The 20,699-nt window shown below is 38.0% G+C and overlaps 1 protein-coding gene across 5 annotated transcripts; it reads left to right on the forward strand.

Moving 5' to 3' along the window:
* The first annotated feature begins 10,237 nt into the window (after positions 1–10,237).
* On the forward strand, positions 10,238–20,145 carry LOC117701443 (olfactory receptor 2W3-like). Of its 5 annotated transcripts, none has more exons than XM_076706252.1 (2): positions 10,238–10,338; positions 17,428–20,145. In XM_076706252.1, exon 2 carries the CDS (start codon positions 17,447–17,449, stop codon positions 18,422–18,424), a length of 978 nt encoding a protein of 325 aa, XP_076562367.1. In that variant the 5' UTR covers positions 10,238–10,338; positions 17,428–17,446; the 3' UTR covers positions 18,425–20,145. The 5 variants fall into 5 exon arrangements, with proteins under 5 accessions (XP_076562367.1, XP_076562365.1, XP_076562366.1 ...); XM_076706250.1 differs by having other exon boundaries at positions 10,242–10,506; XM_076706251.1 differs by having other exon boundaries at positions 10,242–10,396.
* The last annotated feature ends 554 nt before the right edge of the window (positions 20,146–20,699 follow it).

A 20,699-nucleotide genomic window follows, 5' to 3' on the forward strand; every position in this document is an offset into this window, starting at 1 on the left:
AAATAAATGGTTGGATTTTTTATTGTCATTATGAGAAAACTATGAAATAAAGGATTAAATAATGTGGCTACCATTGTACCACCAAGTGGTGTAGAGGAACTCGGCACAACACTGAACTCAGAGCAGCACTTATCTCTGTAAGTTTTCTCCATAAGCTATAACTGCTTGGCGCAACATTCATAGTCTCGGAGAAAAAGATGTTGCAATAAGATGTGAATGTAGGTTTCTTGGTTAGGGTTTTGTTGCTCTGAAAAGACACCATGACCAAGGCAACTCTTACAAAAGACATTTAATTGGGGATGGCTTATGAGTTCAGTAGTTTAGTCTATTATCATTAAGGCAGGAAGCATGGCAGCATCCAGGCAGGCAGGGTATTAACATTTTGTCTAAGCCCCACAGTTACCTGGCAACAGCTAGGTACGCCTGACTCACTATAAAAGGGCTGCTTGGCCCCTCTTCTCTCTCTTGCTCTTGCCTTCTTGCTCCCACTCTGTCCTTTTGCCCCTTCCCCCCCTCTCTCCCCATTCCCATTCCCCTTCTCTCTTCATGTGCTCATGGCTGGCCTCTACTCCTCTATTCCCCCTCCCTCCCTTTCTCTGTCTCTACTACCATCTTAAAGCCACTCCCTATCCCCTGAATAAACTCTATTCTATACTATACCATCGTGTGGCCAGTCCCTCAGGGGGAAGGGATGCCAGATGCCTCAGCATGAGCCCACAGAGACACCCTCTTTCCCACACCTTATCATACATCCACCAAAACATATTCCTTCTTTCTTTATCTTTTTATAAACACAACACATGGTGCTGGAGGAGTCAAGAGTTCTACACCTTGATCCAAAGGCAGACAGGAGAAGACTGTCTTCTGCCTCCGGTAGAGCTTAAGCATAGGAACATTAAGCCCACCCCCCACAGTGACATACTTCCTCCAACAGGTCCACAACTCCTGATAGTGCCATTTCCCATGGACCAAGAATATCCAAACCACTACATTATGTTTTTTTTTTAATTAATTAAAAAATCCGAAATGGTAATAAAATAGAAAAGGTGTACTCAGGTAAAACAGCATGAATCATGGTTCAGAGAATATCGATTCAAAGAAGCTGGGAAGAAAATCTCATGTGATAGATCTTAGATGAGGACATGTGATGCAAAGGGGTTAGACAGGAGATTAGAATCAAACCACATGGGACTGTGGAGAACACACTGGGAAACTTGTGATTTGAATGTAACAGAAAATGATTGCAGTGTTGCATGCACTATAACAAAATGACACAGGCTGAAAGGTTTATAAACACAAGAAACTTCTTTCTTATAGTTGTAGAAATTCACAAGCATCAGGAAACAAGCATCACTGTGTTCTGCTGTAGGACATTTTCTATGCTACATGCTTCCACATTCTCTAGAAGTTACACAGAAAGGACAAGAGATTTCTCTAACTTTTCTCTTGTCAGTACAATTATCTCACACACCAGAAATTTGCCGCATTACTTATCACCTCCCGACGATTTTATCTTCGAATATTATAGCCTTGAGAATTAGAATTTCAACACATAAAAATTTTTGAGGGCATAGGAACATTACATCAATGAGATATCTTAATGTAGCAGCAAAGTATGTATAGACATCACTCCAACTATAATGTGGAAGATGAGTGAAGAAGCAGAGCTAAGCACCTGTAAGCAGCTAGGGTCACGATGTCAGCCTCTCACATCCTTCCTAAAGGTGAAACGCAGAAGTGTCTACAGAGGAGTTGAACTACATTCACTTGGAAACAAGCGAAGACACTGGAGATTTTCTTTGACAAGAACCCATACCAAAGCAGCAAGCTCAGGAAGAAATTAGCATTACAAATGAAGATAGATCTCATAGTAGTACAGGTTTGGTTCAAGAAACAATGAGCAAAATGCAGGAGAGTCAAACATGACATTCAGAAGGAACAAGTGCAGCAGCAGTCACTTCAAGTCCAAGAGCAACACCAGAAGTCACCTCAAGTTCAACACCATCAGTCACCTTAACTTCAACATCAGCAGTCACTTCAAGTCTTGTTGGGGGCCGACTTTTAGCAGAAAGCGGCTATCAGCTTTGCAGCCATCTTGAGCCATATACCCTGACATGTGACTTGGATTACAATAGCCTACAACAGCTGAGCACACTCTGATAATCTTGGTTTAGATACCTTGGGTATGTGAGATTAAAGGTGTGTGAGATTAAAGGTGTGTAACTTAAGAGTGACTTAGACGTGTAGAGATCAGATTTAGAGACAAGACCTAAGGGCATAATTAAAGGTGTGACCAAAAGGCATGGCTTAGAAGTGAGACATATAAAGGTGAGAGGCAGACAGAAGAGAGATGAGAGAATCAGACACTTAGAGGAAGTATACTCTTTAGGGAGACTCTTTAGAGAGTACAGCTAGACTTGGGACTTGGACCAGGAAGAGAGACTGAAGAATAAATGGGATTGAATCACACTCTGTCTAGTCTCCATTCTTCGAGTCAGTCCTCACTCTCTCTCTTGCTGAACCCCAACCCACAGACCGGAGATACAGTGGCCACCAAACTCGGGGCAGCCCGGGCCTCAACATTTTGCTCAGGCTGCGACATTTTTAGGCCACCCTAAAAATGATAATCATTCAAATTAATGTGGTGCTCATGAGCCCATGCTTGCCTCTTACCTGAGCCTTTGCATTAGAATTTGGTCCAGTTGGTTGCCCTTACACTGTTCATTCTTCCAAGTCATTAAGATGAGTGAATACTTAGAACTTCAACAAACTCGGTCATACAATAAAATATATATTCTAATTCCTTATAAGCCTAATTAAAATAATATTTCATCATCTCAAACATCCAGTATACTATCTTATTTCACATCATACTTCTACAGATAGACATTTAACTTATACTTCAGTCCAAATACTCGTGTTTCCTAAAATTTGCATGTTATGACCCTAACCTAACTTCAGTGTAATGGTATTAGAAGGTGTACTAGTAAGGGTTCTCCAGAGAAACAGTGTAGTAATATGTATAGTAAAGGTCTTATATCTGGATTTCAGTGAAACGGAAATGTTTCAGCAAAGCCTTTGCTGTGTTTGGGCCCAATTAGTAGAGGCTTAGAAATTGTTATGAGACTGTTTGAAGCTTGAAAAAAAAATGTCTCTTTAGAGAATCTGCACTTGGTGCTACATGAAAACTTGCAGCTACACCAACCTTTGTCCTAAGACACTCCTGGCAAACTTGGAGTTCTTACTTTTGAATATGGTTAGCCATTATGAAAAGGGACTTTGATTTGTAAGGGTTGTCTGCTCTCACGGGCAGCAAGGGCAAGATAACCTTGGTAGCTGGAACCTTTTGCAGCCCCAATTCACCTTGCATAATGTTTGAGTAAAGTAAGTGGAGTGAACTAGCTGGATATCAATCTTCTCCATGAAGACTGAACCCCTCTGCTCCTTCAGGAAATAAAGGCTTAGCAGCTTGGTGAGCTTCTCTCTCTACTGAAGCACCTATGACCAACATCAATCAATAAAACAGAACTGATAGAATTAATATTTATGTATGTATGGGATTTACTTGAATGGTTTACAGGCTGTGGTCCAGCTAGTACATCAATGGCTGCCTGCTAACAGAAGGTCTAATAATCTAGTAGTTCTTCAGTTCACAAGGCTGGATTTCTCAGCTGGTCTTCAGGATACATTAGACTTCCAAAGAAATAGACTTTATGTGTATTGTTTAGTTGGTGATTTAGTCCCTGAGAGCTCTTGGGGTTCTGGTTGGTTGATATTGTTGTTCTTCCTATGAGAATACAAACCCTTTCAGCTCCTTCAGTCTTTTCCCTAACTCCTGCATTGGGGTCCCATGCTCAGTCCAATGGTTGGCTGCGAGCATCTGCATCTGTATTTGTCAGGCTGTGGCAGAGCCTCTCTGGAGAGTATCATGCTCCTGTCAGCAAGCACTTCTGGGCATCCACCATAGTGTCTGGGTTTTGTGTCTGTATATGGGATGGATCCTTAGGTGGGGCATCCTCTGAATGGCTTTTCCTTTAGTCTCTGCTCTACACTTTGACCCCGTATTTCTTTTAGAAAGGAGCAATTCTGGGATATGTAGCAGAGGATGGCATTATCTGGCATCAATGAGAGAAGAGGCCCTGGTCTTGTAAATGCTCCTTGCCCCAGTGTAGGGGAATGCAAGGGCAGTTAGGAGCGAGTGGGTGGGTGGGTGAGGGAGCACCTTCATAGAAGCAGGGGGAGAGTGGAGGAGGATAGGAGTTTTGCGAAAGGGAAACCAGAATAGGGAATAACATTTGAAATATAAATAAATAAAATATCCAATAAAAAAGACCCTAAAAATAAAAGAAAGAAAGGAAGGAAGGAAGGAAGGAAGGAAGGAAGGAAGGAAGGAAGGAAGAAAGGAAGGAAGGAAGGAAGAAATAGGCTTTAATGCCAATAAAAGAATGAACTTGCAAATAAAGTTAAGAGCAAGCAGGTAAAGAAAGCAACCTTCTCTCTCCCGTGTTCTTTATATAGGTGACCAGCAGGAGGTGTGGCCCATATTAAAGGTGAGTCTTCCCACCTCAGAAGATCTGGATTTCCCATTTTGTATGATTTAATTTAAAAAAATCCCCCACAGGTATATTCAGCCACTTAGGTATCAGTTAATTCCAGATGTAGTCAATTTGGTAACTAAGAATGGCCATCAAGGATGGTGTCGCCTTTAATAATTATACCATAAAAGTAGAGTCTTTATGAGTGGGATTACTGCCTTTGTGAGAACACAAATATTTGGACAGGACAGATGAACAGCTTAACAACTGAGCATTTATTATCCTTCATGAGGACTAGAGTTCAGACAATCCCTCTTTGTGCTCTCAGCATTAAAAGTGGGAGAGCTAGTTAAGGCATCGCTGGTTTTTAGGTAGATAGCCCTTGAGCATGTTTACATGCAGAAGTAAGAGAGTGACCCAATGGAGATGGAGAAAAGTGAAGAAGAGATGCAAGATTTTCATTTTGCTTCTAGTTATGACCCCAAGTAAGGAGTCAGTGCTTCCTAGAAAACATGTCTGATACAGGATTTTTATACCAAACAATCAGTCTATCTTACTCTGGGCTGAGCGTTTGCTATGGGATTGCTAATAAAGCCATCGAGGTTTTTAGTATATAAGTGGAGTCACTGCCATGTACCATAAGCTGTTCATAAAATTCTTATTTCATACTTTAAATTTTCTGTAATAAAATATGAAACAGAAAATATAACTTAAAGTAACTATGCTTAAATGGTGTTTGCTTAGTTGACCAATCTATCATTTAGAGAAGTATTATAAATATCTTCCACTGTGAGGATGAAGGGTATGGTTGATGGGTTAGGGGGCCTTTTGTTTTATCCTTTTATATTTATGTATGTGAATCCTTTGCCTTTATGTATATATGTGTACCATGTGTGTGCCTGGTGCCCTATGAGATCAGAAAAGGTTATCAGATCCTCTGGAACTAAAGTTAGGACTGGTTATAAACCACCATGTGGGTGCTGGTAACAGAACCAGGGTCCTCTTCAAAAGCACTCAACCATCTCTTCAGCTCTGAATATGAGTTTTTAATCTTCCTCTAAAACTCTGAGACTCTGGTTTTTCATTTACTGTAAAGTTATTGTTATTACATAGAAGACTAAAGGTACTTTTAATCTTGTTCATGAAAAAACTACAATTTTTCCATGAACAAAATTTAAAAAAAAAATTTTCAGTAACATTTTGTCATCTTAAAGTTTAGTTTTTATGATACTTATATAAATAAGGAGTTTAGCTCCAAGCCAAGGTCTAATGATGATTTACCAGAGTCAACCAGAGGCAGTTGGAAGGCTTTGCCTGTGTTAAATAAAGCTTCTGTTCAACAAAATTATGAGAGGCTATTGTTGTGGGCTAAGTTTCTGTATTGGGCCCCTACAAACCAGACCAAATAATAATAATAATAATAATAATAATAATAATAATAATAATAATAATAATAGGAGTCATTTGTGTTAAGTGTCATATAATAAAAAAAACAATCAAACAAAACCAAACAAAAAACAAAAATAACACAAAAACATTTTTAAATCCCAAAATAGACCAGATTTTTTGAAACCACAAATGTCCCATTGAGCTGAATCAGCACAATTAGGAATCTATTCTGCATTAACCCTTAGCAAAAAATAACATATCAATCACCTTTCTATGACTATAAAGCCCAAGGCAATCAACATATAAAGAGAATAGGTTTATTTGGACTAATGGTTTCAGTTCATGACCTGCTGGCTCCATCAATTTAAGTGATCAATATATCCCATATTCTGAGGGAAGCATAAGATGCAGAGAAACAGCTCAGGTAATGGAAAGCAAAAGACAGAAAGGGGAATCTTTGAAGGTTTCACTATCCCTCCAAGAGTACACAGTCTACCATATAAAGGCCTTCCAAGAGGGCCCACCTTTTTGAAGGTCATCATGTCCCAAGAATACCACGTACCTACCATAAGTCTCAAGCATTTGAATGCTCTGTCCCCAGTTGCTGCTGCTGTTCTAAGGGGCTTAAATGATATGGCCCTGCTGGAGGAAGTATGTCACTGGGGATAAGTGCTCAGCTTGCTGCTCTGGCTGCCATGTTTGCCCACCATGACTGTAATGGACTCTAACCTCTTCGTAACTGTAATCTATATAAACCCTTTCTTCCATAAGTTACCTTGTTCAAGGTGTTTTCATTACATCAACAGAAAAATAACTAAAACACCAACCTGGGGCCCATTCCTGCACCATATGGACCCTGAAGGAACCATGAAAGAACTAAACTCTAACAGGAACCTAAAATGATCTAGTGTTAGCAGCTGTTCCCTTGTCCTGACTTCAGTGCCCTGCTCTGCTATTATCCACTGTATGCCCTTACAGCCACTGGCCTAGACAGGTCTGGTGGCAATGCACTCCTGTGATCCATGAACTCAAGAGATGAAACTGGAGGATCTGATATTCAAAGCTGTTTTTAGCTACATAGTGAGTTTGATTCTGGCCCAGACTACCTGAAACTATATCTCAAAAATTCAAGTTCATTAACTAATTAAAAGCAAAAACTGAATGACAAAATAACTTATTCAGGAGGTGAGTTGTACATAATTCAGAAGTGATAGGACATCTGAAACTCTGAAACATCTCATCTTATTAATATTATTCAAATTGACTCTTTCTTATGTGTGGTTATATAATAGGACTGTCCGAGGTTGTCTAGGGGATTACTAAATGTGTTCCCTGGCACTAACAAAGCACTGAGCAATCAAGGGAAACAGAAGAGCAAGCCTCAGGAAAAGGGGACAATAACAGCTTTATATATTTGGATGGGAGGAGTTTAGGGCTGGAAGTCGGCTGAATCTAGCCTAAATATTTTATAGGGCCCCTGGCTATTTCTTTTCCCCTATTGATCCTGTTTATATATCTGGCACCAAACCCATAACTTTCAGCCATTTTTCCCATAATGTATTTGGAATAAGAAGCACCCTTCTCAGGAAGCCCATCTTCCAGTTCTCAATAGAGAAATACCCATGTAACTCTCCTTCAATTGTACCACTCTCAATTTTTACAAGAGAGAGAGAGAGAGAGGAGAGAGAGAGAGAGAGAGAGAGAGAGAGAGAGAGAGAGAGAGAGAGAGAGAGAGAGAGAGAGGAAGAAGAAGAAGAAGAAGAAGAAGAAGAAGAAGAAGAAGAAGAAGAAGAAGAAGAAGAAGAAGAAGAAGAAGAAGAAGAAGAAGAAGAAGAAGAAAGATAAGTATGTGACCTCTAAGTGTGCCTTACATGGCTTACATGAAAATGTTCTGTAAAGACTAGAGTTCCAGGCCAGTGAGATGCATCTGAGAGTAAAAGTACTCCTGCATCCTACATGACAGAGAGCATCAGTTCCTGCAGGTTATTCTCTGACTTCCACAGGTGCACCCCTAAAGACACATACAATAAAAATAATAAAATGCTACAAAAGTTAGAATTTCATTTTGTTATCATTATAATCTTATTTAGACAAATCAAATTTCACTTTTTCACTAAAGCACTTGGACCTGTGAGGCTAGGTCCATCAGACATTTTAAGGGAGGAAACAAAAATTAAAAGGTAGAAGGAACTTCTTTATTTTTTTGTGTTTGGTTTCTTATAAACCTAAAGACTGTGAAAAGCAGAGGATAACCTGGGCCAGTAATGGCCAGGCGAAGGACTCCAGGGCCTCAGACCTACGAGAAACTAGAAAGGCTGTTCCCAATATGAGCCAGGCTAAGAGAGATGGCAAAGCTTTCTTCTGGAGTCTGAGTGAAATCGAATGTCCAGTATGCACCCAAACTAGCAACTGTGACTTCTTCCTTCCAGGCATCTACAGCCTGAGACCACTTCCCTACAGTCAACTGCTATAGAAACTAGCCACCCCTTCCCTGTTACTGATAAACTCTTTTGTGACATTTTGGTCTTTCATTTCTTTAAACCAGGCCTTCCTAACTCCAAAACCATAGAGCTGTTGTGACATGTATTTCTTGAAATTTTTAGAGATTTCAAACAATATGAATTTTTTTCTGGATACTGAAAGATACATTTCCCAATTTGTTTTATCATCTTATAGTTAATTTCATCAAACTCCAAAATCATGATAGGAGAAAGACACATAGCTCAGTGGTTAAGAGCAGTTGCTAAGAACTTGAGTTTAATTCCCAGCACCCACATGGTGGCTCACAGCCATCTCCAACTCCAGTTCCAGGGGATCTGGAACCCTTCTAACCTCTGCAAGCTCCTGTATGTGTGCTGTACACAGAGAAATATTCACATATGCCTATAAAAGCAATTGTATAATTAATCTTTAAAAATAAACAATAAAATAAAATTCACCATAACATTGATCTTTGTAGACATTTATTTGTGCCACACTAAGCTGTTTACCTCTTTTTCTTTTACTCTCACAGATTAAGATTATTGTAATTGTTTATTATTCTTATTTCTGTATGTTTAATGACTTCTAACACTTAGTTTTAATAAATGGTATAATATTAGCTTATTACTGGTTGGATCTTAACCCAGTGGAAAAATCTCTTGCCTGGTGTATATTACACTTTCATTTAGTTCCCCAGGTCTCTCTCTCTCTCTCTCTCTCTCTCTCTCTCTCTCTCTCTCTCTCTCTCTCTCTGTGTGTGTGTGTGTGTGTGTGTGTGTGTGTGTGTGTGTGTGTGTGTGTAAATTGATCCTAAACACAAAGAGAACATCAGCTATAGCAAGGGAATGTGTGTAAAATATAGACAATATTATTAATAATAATGTACCTGTTTTGATTCATTAACTATGACAAACCATCCATAAAACTGGCAATTTTTGCCCTAGATGATTTGAGCCTAACAACACTGTCAGAATGATTCCTGAGAAACAGTTTTCTAGCTTCTAATGCTCTTTTATAAAGCAATGTATCATGTCATCATATCTGTCCAGGAAACAATACATAACTACATGTACGTGCATAACTCAGATATATAAACAGTTTCTTTATTGATTCTCATATTTTGATGGTTTAAAATTATTGTGGGAATGTTGCTTTTTGAATATTTGATAAGATTATTTATAAAAACTGTCTATGTGCCTCCTAAGTGTCAGACTTAAATATCCAATTGCTTTTCTAAAAAAACTATCTACTGAATTAAATATTTTCACTTGGGCATCCAACCTTGCTCCTTTTCATAAAAAAAAAAAAAAAAGAAGAAGAAGAAGAAGAAAGGTTAATGTAGTCTTAAGTCAAACTATGAATATATACTGCTGCTTTCATCAGGTTAATGTTTATGCTTGTCATGATTATTGGCTATTGATAGGAACTCATTCTTGTCCATAGATCAATAAACTGCATACCATCATTTGAAGTCACTACAAAAATTTTAAATGTAAAAGTACATCTGGAATCTAAAAGGACAGACTGTTTTGGTCAAATCTCAGGTCTGGCTAAGTTTCTTCAGCCTCAATGATAAGCTAAAACAGATACATGTCTTATTCGAAATAAGTTCCCCCACCAAGAATGCTTACAGTCTAAAGGAAATATGATGTTAAGTTTTCTTAGCTATGTCCCACTGGTCTTTCTTTCTGGACAGAACAGCAAACTTGTCTAATTGCTACAATGGAGGACATATTCCCAATGGCCTCAGTAAAGAGAGTGAGAGAGTTGTAGTTCTCCAATCTGTGTTTCATAAAGATCTTAGATATAAATTGTCTCTGCTACTTCCGTATCTTTCTTTAGGAGTCTTTGGGTCTCCTCCCAGACTCCTAGTGTGGAATGTGCTGAAGCCCACAAACAGCTGCTCCACCAATGGGGAGAATGCACTGATTTGGTGAGAATCCTGCCTCTGTACCTGAGCTCAGCATCACTGAGAACCTAAGCATCCTGAGGTCAGGCTCTAGATGGGAACATAGTGTATCTCTTTGGTGAGCCTGTGCTCACTCATAATGACCATCTTGTAGGCTTTATTCATGCAAGTTGTAAGGTGAAGCCACAGAAGGTAAGATAGCCTCAAGAACAGAGCCCACTGGCAAGCTTCTTAGGGCTGGAACTAATTAACAGAGGAGATTTAACAAAAAGAAGAAATAAATGCTGATGTTACTTTCTTACGGATTAGAGGACGCAAATGGTATGCTGATCCATTGTTGCTTTATTTTCTGAAAGTTAACTAATAGTTTTTCTTAATCTGGTTTTTTATCTATCAATCACAAAAGTATGACTAGCAACTGTGCTTAAATGTACTATTATGTACCTGTTCCCTGAAGTGACTAGGAAAGAAAATTAAGTGGCTAGGTATCTCCAAAGAAAGAAATGCTAGAATGGAGTATAATGTTAAATATTGCTTGTAATAAAGATAGGTTAGATCATCATGAAGGAATAGACAAAATCTTGCTTAGGAATCTCTCCCTAGTAAAGCTCAGAGTCAAAGATATCTTACAAAGCATACTGCCTGAATCTAATCAAGGATGCATCTCTGTGAGTTCAAGGTTAGCCTGGCCTACATACAGCCAGGGTTACATAAGGTCCATACACCACACACACACACACACACACACACACACACACACACACACACACAATTTAACTTAAAAAAAAAAGAATTCTGCATACCCATCAACTATAGATGGTGAGTCCAGAAACACAAAATTATACTAAATTCTCTAACTTTCGAGTTTAAATATCATGAAAAATATATTAAATATCAATGCTTTAAAAATTGGAATTGAGCTGGGCATGCTAGATTACTCCTATAATCCTAGCACTTAAGAAGCAAAGGTAGGAGGCTTGTCATGGGTTCAATGCTAACCTGAGCTACCTAGTTAAGCTATAGACTAGCCTGAGTTATGATGTGAGACCCTGTCTCAGAAAGATGATGGCCTGCAGAGATAGCTCAGTGGTTAAGAGTGTTTGTTACTCTTCTGCAGGACCTGAATTCTGTTCCCACAAGGAGTAGTTCATAACTGACTATAACTCCAGATCCAGGAGATCTGAATGAAACCAACGCTTGCACACACACACACACACACACACACACACACACACACACACACACACTTAAAAGAAGAAATGATTTTTAAAAGGAGAAATTAGAAATGTTATAAAAATAGAATACAGAATCTTCATGAAACTTTGTACTCTTCTGGGACCCCAAATTAACCTCATCATTACCCCAAAGTTGGATTTTCTCTTTTTCCTTCTGTGTACGCATCTGATTTGACATCTGTGTAATGGCCAGGCACAAACTGCAGACCTTGCCCCCTCCATTCCTTTCACATCTGAGAAATGTTCCAGGCTGTAGGTTCTTTTTCTAGCATGGGTTACCCACCTGGACCCTGGTCTTTATGAGGACCCTTTTTAATGATGGATCACCACAGTTTTGCTTAGGTTACAGCAGGCATCTTGCCATCCCATGATCAATGAGGCACAGCCACAGTAAGTTCTAAATTCCAACTGTAACCATGTTGAGTCACTCTGTGCTTGCCATTTTTCTCTAAAGACAATGTTAATCCTGGGCTACAAATTCTAGCACCTTGACAGCTTGACTAGATGTCATTTCCCCATCACCTTCCACATCCCCAGGCCATTCAACATCCCCCTTGCTTTTTATTGCCTTTGCTCCTCTTCTGGCAAAGTTTTCATTGGAATTACCTCTTTTCCAAGGACACATGCCCCATCCCTGGCCTTTAGGTAAAGTCTCTGCCTATATACACTGCGCTGACATGATGTGAACACTTCCCACTGTGGCTCCTTATCCTTCTTTTATGCCATTCTGAAGACACTCAGAACCACACACATCTTGTCATATTATTTCTGGTGTTCGACAACAGGCCAGTTGTATGTGCTCGACACCCATTCTCTGTTTTCCTTAGATACCCATATGTTCCATTCTGCACAAGTAGGAAGGATTCTTACAGTTGGCTAAACTGTTAGAGGCTGTTGGGGAAAGATGACTGCAATAGAAAAAGCAAACAAATTGTTTTGTTTAAATCAGAGGTTACTGGCCAAAAAACAAACAAAAAAACAAAGCAAGCAAACACACAAACAAACAGAAAGTACAAAGTAAGATGAAAAGCATTCCCACTTGTTGCTCTGGCAGAGCAAGAAAAGAGATGGGTTGTAAAGGCATCTTAATGCACAGCTTAAAAGAAGCCTGAAATACATCTTCTCCATTTCTCTACTGTCAGTGATTATAGGCCCCAAACTTACCTATTTAGAGGCCATGGGGACCTCACAGAATGGTTGCAGTGAACTGCTTTGATAGCACAGGTTATTGGAGAGGACCACCACAAATACGATCTGTAAACATGCTAGGGTATTACATCCCATTAAACAGCTGCCCAAGAATAATATCAGAAATAAATCCATAATGATGAAAATAACTCTGAGTGTATTTGATATTGGTATTGTTAGGCAGATAATAAAGACAAAACTGTTTATATATAAAATTTTCTTAAGGTTATCTTTCAACACACCTGGGCTGAGCCTTGATTTAAGTGAAAATTGACCTGGCTTCAGCAGACTTACCTAGTGTTCTCTACTCTCTTCCCACGCTGGGAGAGACAGTCACCAATGTGAATGCAGAGCACATTATATCCCATGCTCGTAAATATCAGAACAATTTCTCACCCAAATTTTCAAAATAATTATTTAGAAATTGTTTGGCCTTCTGAACCTAGAAATTTCCCTTCACCTAATGATGTGTGGATGTGGAGGTTAAATAACTTCAGGGCCATTCAACTAGTGAGAGAAAAAAAAAATGTGGTTGGAACCCTTCCAGATTTGAAAAAGGCTAAGAGCATTTTGTAAGGCTTGTTACATTATACTGCTCTGGCCCATACATATTATATACATATATGCTTATCTGAGTTACTATACTGATTTTAAAATACATGCTTTATCAAAGTAATACAGGTAAGAAGTAACAAGTACAAAAAAGTCTATCCACAAAAGGAAACTCTTAGGAACCACCTTCTAACACTAAAATGCACACTCTGAGAGTGAAGTATATGTCTTTGTGTCTTGTTTGTTCTAATAGCTCTAAGTATGTATCTCTATTCCTTAGGTCTACCAACCTTAGCATCTGATTATGTGCCATAATTAGTAATGGGAGAGTTTATTGCTGTCACTATCTCTTTGCCTGTGTAACTTATATGGTATGCTTAAACTTCTGTACTTCATTCAACACATCTACACTGCTTCCTGCCTCTCACTTCTCTTTCCCCTCTCCTCCTGTCACACACCTAAGTAACTAACTCCTGCCTTGTCAAAAGCGATCTCACTTCTTCAACATTTCCAACTCCATCACTGAGAAAGATTCAGACTAGTAAATTATCTTTAGAAAAATTTTGAGCACACACTACTCATGTATTATCTAAAGAAAACGGGTGCCCTGTAAGTAAAGAAGACCAGAAGGTGCTCTACGATCACCGTGTGCAGCGCTCTTCTGTCCCTGATATGTATTCCACCTGTAAATATTGCTTGTAGGTATTTGCAAATTTCATCCACAGCGAGGAAAGTAGCTCAACTGTAAGGTGCTTGCCTAATGCACATGAAGCCCTGGACTCAATACAAAAAAAAAAAAAAAATATTATACCTAGAGTTTTACATTTTCAACTGCATTGTATTTATTGCTCTGCTGTGAGTGTGTAGATTCCACCCATACCATCGTATGCATGTGGAGCTCAGAGGACAACTTGTAGCAATCACTTTCTCTCTTTCATGTGAGTTCTTTTTTTCTTTAAATCCAGCGATGTCATAATTGAGGAACAATTACATATCCTTTATTTATCTTAGTTTCTCTCTTTCATGTGAGTTCTTTTTTTCTTTAAATCCAACAATTTCATAATTGATGAATAATTGCATATCCTTTATTTGCCCTAAAAAAACAAGTTTTAGACACAATTTGAAGAAGCCATCAAGTGAGATGCTCAGAGTGCTCTGCTCACCGTAATGGAGCCCAGTACTTCAGCTGGAGAGTAATTAATATGTTTTCTTTCTGGCTTAGCAAACTGTGATTTTTAAAGTCAAGCTTGTCTGTGTTGAAATGTCACATCTATAACTTCTAGCTGTGTACATATTGGTAAGTTACTTAATACCTGTTTACTAAAAATTCAGGAGTGAGGATTAAATGTTGCAGTCCAAGAAAGTCCACTACTTGACACTCAAAAAAGGCTCAACAAAGTTGACAGTCACCAAACATTCATTTTTGTGAGTTTTGGTAAACAACTTTCTCTCACTAGTCTATAAAACAATGAGGTCAGTTACTAACTATTTTAATAATTATCGTATCTCTAACATGGAACACATGTTTAATATATAACAGGATAAATATTTGCTGAATATTTATATTTATCTATATAAATCTGCTTAGAAATTGAACTGTATATTTAAAGGATAATCCTCACTTCTCTGACCTAAAGCTATATCAACACTTAGTCTGCAGAGACCTCTTAAAATCACTTGGAAGGTAATTTCATCACAAAGCCTTCTTTTCTGACAACTTATAGTTGTAACTGATTTAAGCTGACCAAGATCAGTTAGTCTTTTCTGGCATCACTGCACAAATTACATTCTATCATGGGACAGAGCCTCCTGTTGATAACATAGACCTAGTCTGTCCTTTCTATCACCGCTAATATCTATAGCATGGTTTACCATGTCCAAGCCACTTTACAAACATGAATGACATTGTTGGAACATAGCAGGACATGTAAGACACTGTATCATGGTGGCTCCTTCACTCTGACATCACTCTATGTGATACTTTTAATACACACATGGATAGAAATGATGACTTATGTAGAAGGAACTAGTTGTAGTTACTAGTTAGAGTAGTTACTCGTAGAACCATAAGGTTCTTTACCTGGAAGAGACTTAGCCCTGAAAGCAATATCATCACATCAACTTTACAAAGTAATGAATTTATGGTGTAATTTAATAGTATTCATTTAATAACTGCTGAACCAAATTCTTTTGGCTTTTTCCTCACATTCTGTGGTTAAGGGAACGGAAAGAGCTTTAAAATGCAAGGTGTTGAGTAGCAACTCATTATATGACAAACCATTGACTTACCTTTGGTTGTCTTAAATTATCTGCATTGGGCCATTTCCTCAACACATTTAAAAGAAATAAAACTTTCACTTCTCTAATTACATAATACAACCAAGGGGAAGTTTGACTCCAGTAAGTACTGAATGCATTTAGAGATTTATAAAATCCAGATCTATGGTTTTGGATTAACCATCAGTTTGAAATATGCAAGAATTATCTACCTGAACTTTTTTCATATTTGACAAATAAATAGCTTTCTTGTCATGGAAATGGCCTGCAATTTTTCAAAGATAACATGATGTACTTCTCCAGGAATGTATTAAAATATCTAATTCAAGCTTACTTGGGAATGTTTGTCATTTTAAAATTCAAAGTAAAGACAGGTGGTGGTTGCACATGCCTTTAAATCCAACCCTCTAGAGGCAGAGGCAGGCAGATCTCTATGAGTTAGAAGCCATCCCAGTGTATAAGTTGTGTTCCAAGCCAGCTAGGGCTACACAATGAAGTCCTGTCTCAAAAAAGAGTCCATTAAAATATAATGTACTAAGAACTATCGGTTCATTCATAAAGGGAAAAATGATTAATAAATATTACTGACTGAAAACTTTGTGTTATTATGTTTCTATAAATTTGTTAGTTTATAATAATATAGGTGAGTGTATATTTACAAGAAGAGAAAATAAGCATTTCATAGAAAAGATAGAATTTATCATTTTCAGAAAATTTTATATATTGCTATAGATTCAGTGGGTAAATAAAAATTGAAGAATTGTGCCTTCAATTCCAATAAATAAAATTAAATCAGATATTATTCTTGTTTTCATTATTCCAAAAGCAGCTTTTGAGCTATGTTGATAAATTTTTATACTACCTGTGACTTGCGAGTTCAATGACAAAAAAAAAAAAAAAAAAATGTTTCTTAGATACAGAAAGCTAGTAAACATAAAGAACTTACCCACCTCTCCACAAATAATTTTACACTTAATATACCTCTTTGGTCCAAACATTTGCCATATATTTAGAAGAAAAAGTACAATAAAATAGGCATATCTGTAAATTGCTTAGCTCTCTAGTATATGTGAAATATTCTTAGTGATCAACTACCAAGAAAACATAACACAATGGTAAAATTACCAAATACTGTTTCTTTGTAGAAATTTTAAAACTAAAGCAATTCTAAGATACAGTATTAAATGAAGGAGAATCCGGTTCAGACATGGGGCTCCAGAGATGGCTCAGCAGTTAGGAGCCAGGTCTAGTTCATTCATAAAGGAAAGAAATGATTGATATAATGTACCGATTGAAAACTTTGTATTATTATGTTACTATAAATTATAGTATCCACATGGCAAGCCACAATTGTTTGTAATTCCAGTTGCAAGGGATTCCTCACCCTCCTCTGAGCTCAAAGAGAACTCCACTTATATACATATGGGCAAATATTCTCATTCTCTCTCTCTCTCTCTCTCTCTCTCTCTCTCTCTCTCTCTCTCTCTCTCTCTTTCTCTCTCTCTCTCTCTCTCCACGCATGCACGCACACACACACACACACACAAACTCTTCAAAATGAAAATCAGATGGTTAAATTTTAAATACACTATGACTGGGGGAATATTATATGGGTACCTAAGAAATAACAGAGAGGAAGCGTGTCAATAACGCAGCAATGGTCTATTCCAGAGTATCAGTCACCTTTTACTGTTCATTCTACATGTGTGCTGTTCAAATATTCTATAGTGATCTGTACATCTTTGGTATCCAAAAAGGAAAAAAAAGCAAGGCCAATAAGAATATCTTTTTCCAGAGATGTATAGGTCTTCTCAGGATGTTAAAACGATATGTAACTCTTTGGGGTCTTATCCTTCTGCAGATGACTTAGTTTGCCTCTAATGAACTTGGCGTGTTTCCCATGGCTTTTCTACATGCATGTACTGACCATTAATGCCATGATCAACCAGAGCTGCCAGGAACAGTTCATCCTGCTGGGCTTCTCAGATAGACCAAGGCTGGAATCCACCCTCTTTGTGTTTGTCCTCATCTTCTACCTGGTGACTTTAGTAGGCAACATCATCATTATCTTAGTTTCCCATCTGGACCCCTGCCTTCACACCCCCATGTACTTCTTCCTCACCAACTTGTCCTTCCTCGACCTCTGCTTCACTACCAGTTCCATCCCTCAATTGCTCTTCAACTTAGGAGGCCAGGACAAGAGCATCAGTTACATTGGCTGTGCAATCCAGCTGTTCATGTTTCTTGGCCTAGGAGGTACTGAATGTGTTTTGCTGGCCGTCATGGCTTACGACCGCTTCACTGCAATCTGCAAGCCCCTTCACTACGCAGTCATTATGCATTCTCAGCTCTGCTGGAAGTTGGTATCTGTAGCCTGGAGTGTGGGACTCCTCAACTCCCTGGTCATGTCTCCTGTGACCATGAAGCTGCCGCGATGCGGCAGATGCCAGGTGAGGCACTTCCTGTGTGAGATGCCAGCACTGATCAAAATTGCCTGTGTGGACACTGTGGCTGTGGAAAGCACTGTTTTCATTTTATCGGTGATAATCGTGCTGGTGCCCTTGACGCTCATCCTCATTTCTTACAGCTATATTGCTCTAGCAGTGATGAAGATCAAGTCGGCCGCAGGAAGAAGGAAGGCTTTCAACACGTGTGGGTCCCACCTCACTGTAGTCTCCTTGTTTTACGGGAATATCGTCTATATGTATATGCAGCCTGGACACAAGGCTTCTCAGGACCAAGGGAAATTTCTTACCCTCTTCTACAACTTGGTAACCCCCATGTTAAACCCTGTCATCTACACACTGAGGAACAAGGATGTAAAGGGTTCGCTGAAGAGGCTTATGACTAGAAAATAAGGTGAAAGGGCTTTTTCTAAAGTTGCTTTTTTTCACTTACTCAACACAGAGATGTAATTCATAGAATGAAAGCTTAAAATTCATCCAAATACTTTGCTTGTGCAATAAAATCCTCAGTGGTGAGACTGGGAGTACATGTCATACAATCTCAAATACATGCTATCATCCACCATGCGATAGGTAAGATTTGGTCCATAAAACACTTTGTGTCCTTGCCCATTCTAAGTTGGCCACATCTGCTTAAAACTCAGCAAAATCATGAGTCAGTTGTTCATACATATGGATTATGACAGAAGTTAGACAGAGGGGGGAAAAATCACATGATGATCTTTCTCATTAACCATTTGTAATGTTTCAGGGGTAGAACTGAGCCAGTGGAATCCTGAAACACTTTTGTCTGCTTTAACTCTAATTAACTATAGTTAATTTCATTGCATGGGTAAGATAGAACACTTGTCTAGATGTGGTCCAGGGTACCCTTTGAAGTGACAGCTATGTAAGAGCTCTGTCATCCTAATCTTCAGTGGGATTATGCACTGGAGGCGAACTTGAGCTCCAAGAGAAATCCTAATACAGACATATATTTTTAGTTACATTTGTTTGTGCACCAAGTTATTTTCTTTTCATTAGAGGCATTGTTCTTCTTTAAAAGTTTATTAAACTGATATAATAAGTTAGGTGCCACATCAAATAATATAAGTTTACATCTCAAGTAAAAAAATAGCAAATGCCTCTCAAACTAATAAGAAAAAAGTTTTCCTTGAATAAAACTCAATAAAGTTAGTTCGATTTTCAGTTCAGAAGATAAATTCTGTCTTTAGACTGATTTCATTTTCTCTCACAGTCATTCACACCTAAACATGAGTTCTTGTGGCTTTACATTTTTTTTCCCTTATGGAAAAAAACTTACAAATAACAAGCTGAGGTTTATAGTCAGTTTTTAAATATGTATTAGAGCTCAACAAGTTGCAAAAAACCAATGTCATTTTCTGTACACGTCAGTATTCCGTTTCTGTTTTAACTAAAACCTCTTAATCACTAGGCTTTCTAACAGATCATGTTTTGAATGCTTCAAAATTACTAATTTTTGAATTCAGTAATCCATGACCTTGCTAAACATTTTATTCCTGGAAATAAACAAAAACTTGGATTGTTTTAAGTGTATAATCACATTTTGAAAGCATTTTGAAAGTATATTTTATTCCCCTTTGTCACTACTTGTACTCTTTCTTATTCTTGTCTAATTTTTTTTGCCTAACATTAATGCCACAAGGTTAATTAATAGCAATATTTTCAATTTTCTAAAATTTACGGATTTGTTTCTAGTAAGGCCAATGTACTTACATTTAAGTTGATTTTATAATCAAGAAAAAGTCTCTATGTTTGGGAACATTAAGTACTTGCTTTAAAAATTTATGCATGTAGGTGGGAGATAACAGCTTAGGGGTAGAGAACTTGCCTAGGATGTTTAAGATTCTGGGCTTGATTCCCAATGCTAAAAAGAAAATTACAGATTCACTTTTTCCCCATATAAGTTTAATTAGATAACCCAAAGTAATTAGTTGCAATAGCAGAAGCCGTTGATAATGACGGACAACCTCCAAAGGAGAAGCAAAGACAGGCTGTCCAAAAAGTGATTAAATCTTGCAGTAATATCCTGTGACTAACAGAATGGAACTCTAATGATTCCATGGTGCTAAAATAAAATTAACCAAAAGAGAGCAGTGTTTTCTTAACTTTGATTTATCATTCCTTGAGAGAACTCCTTGTTAATGTCACCTAAAGGAACATATTTATAAAGCCAGAATAGTAATAAATCAATGGTTATAGGACACTCATCAACACAGTGAGATTTCATAGCAATTCAGTAGAAAGTTGTAGCTTTCAATATCAGTAAGTTGAAGGAAAAAAAAGTAGATTTTGAAATTTTATTTATAGGGTTGGTGTGATGGCTCACTGGGTTAAGATGCTTGCCAGAAATCCTAACAATCTGAGTTTAATCCCTGAAACCCACATAAAGTTGGGAAGAAAGAATACAGTCCTACAAGTTGTCCTCAGACCTCTACTCTTGCCCCATAGTATATATAACACAGACAATAAAAACAAAATTATATGTAAATAGATTTTATTTATATAGAAAATTTTATCTTTAGACAACATTTAGAGCCTTGTCAGTAGCTGAGCTTTAAAAGCCAGACAAGAGGATTGGCGAGAAGAGTTAGTGTGTGAGGCCACTTGCCTCCAAATCTGATGACCTGAGTTTGGTCCCCATGAC

Source organism: Arvicanthis niloticus, unplaced genomic scaffold (assembly GCF_011762505.2).
Source record: "Arvicanthis niloticus isolate mArvNil1 unplaced genomic scaffold, mArvNil1.pat.X pat_scaffold_1080_arrow_ctg1, whole genome shotgun sequence".
NCBI lineage: Eukaryota > Metazoa > Chordata > Mammalia > Rodentia > Muridae > Arvicanthis > Arvicanthis niloticus.

Excerpts from the sequence above, each read along its gene's own strand:
- LOC117701443 (XM_076706252.1), top strand. The coding sequence starts at position 17,447 with ATGAACTTGGCGTGTTTCCCATGGCTTTTCTACATGCATGTACTGACC.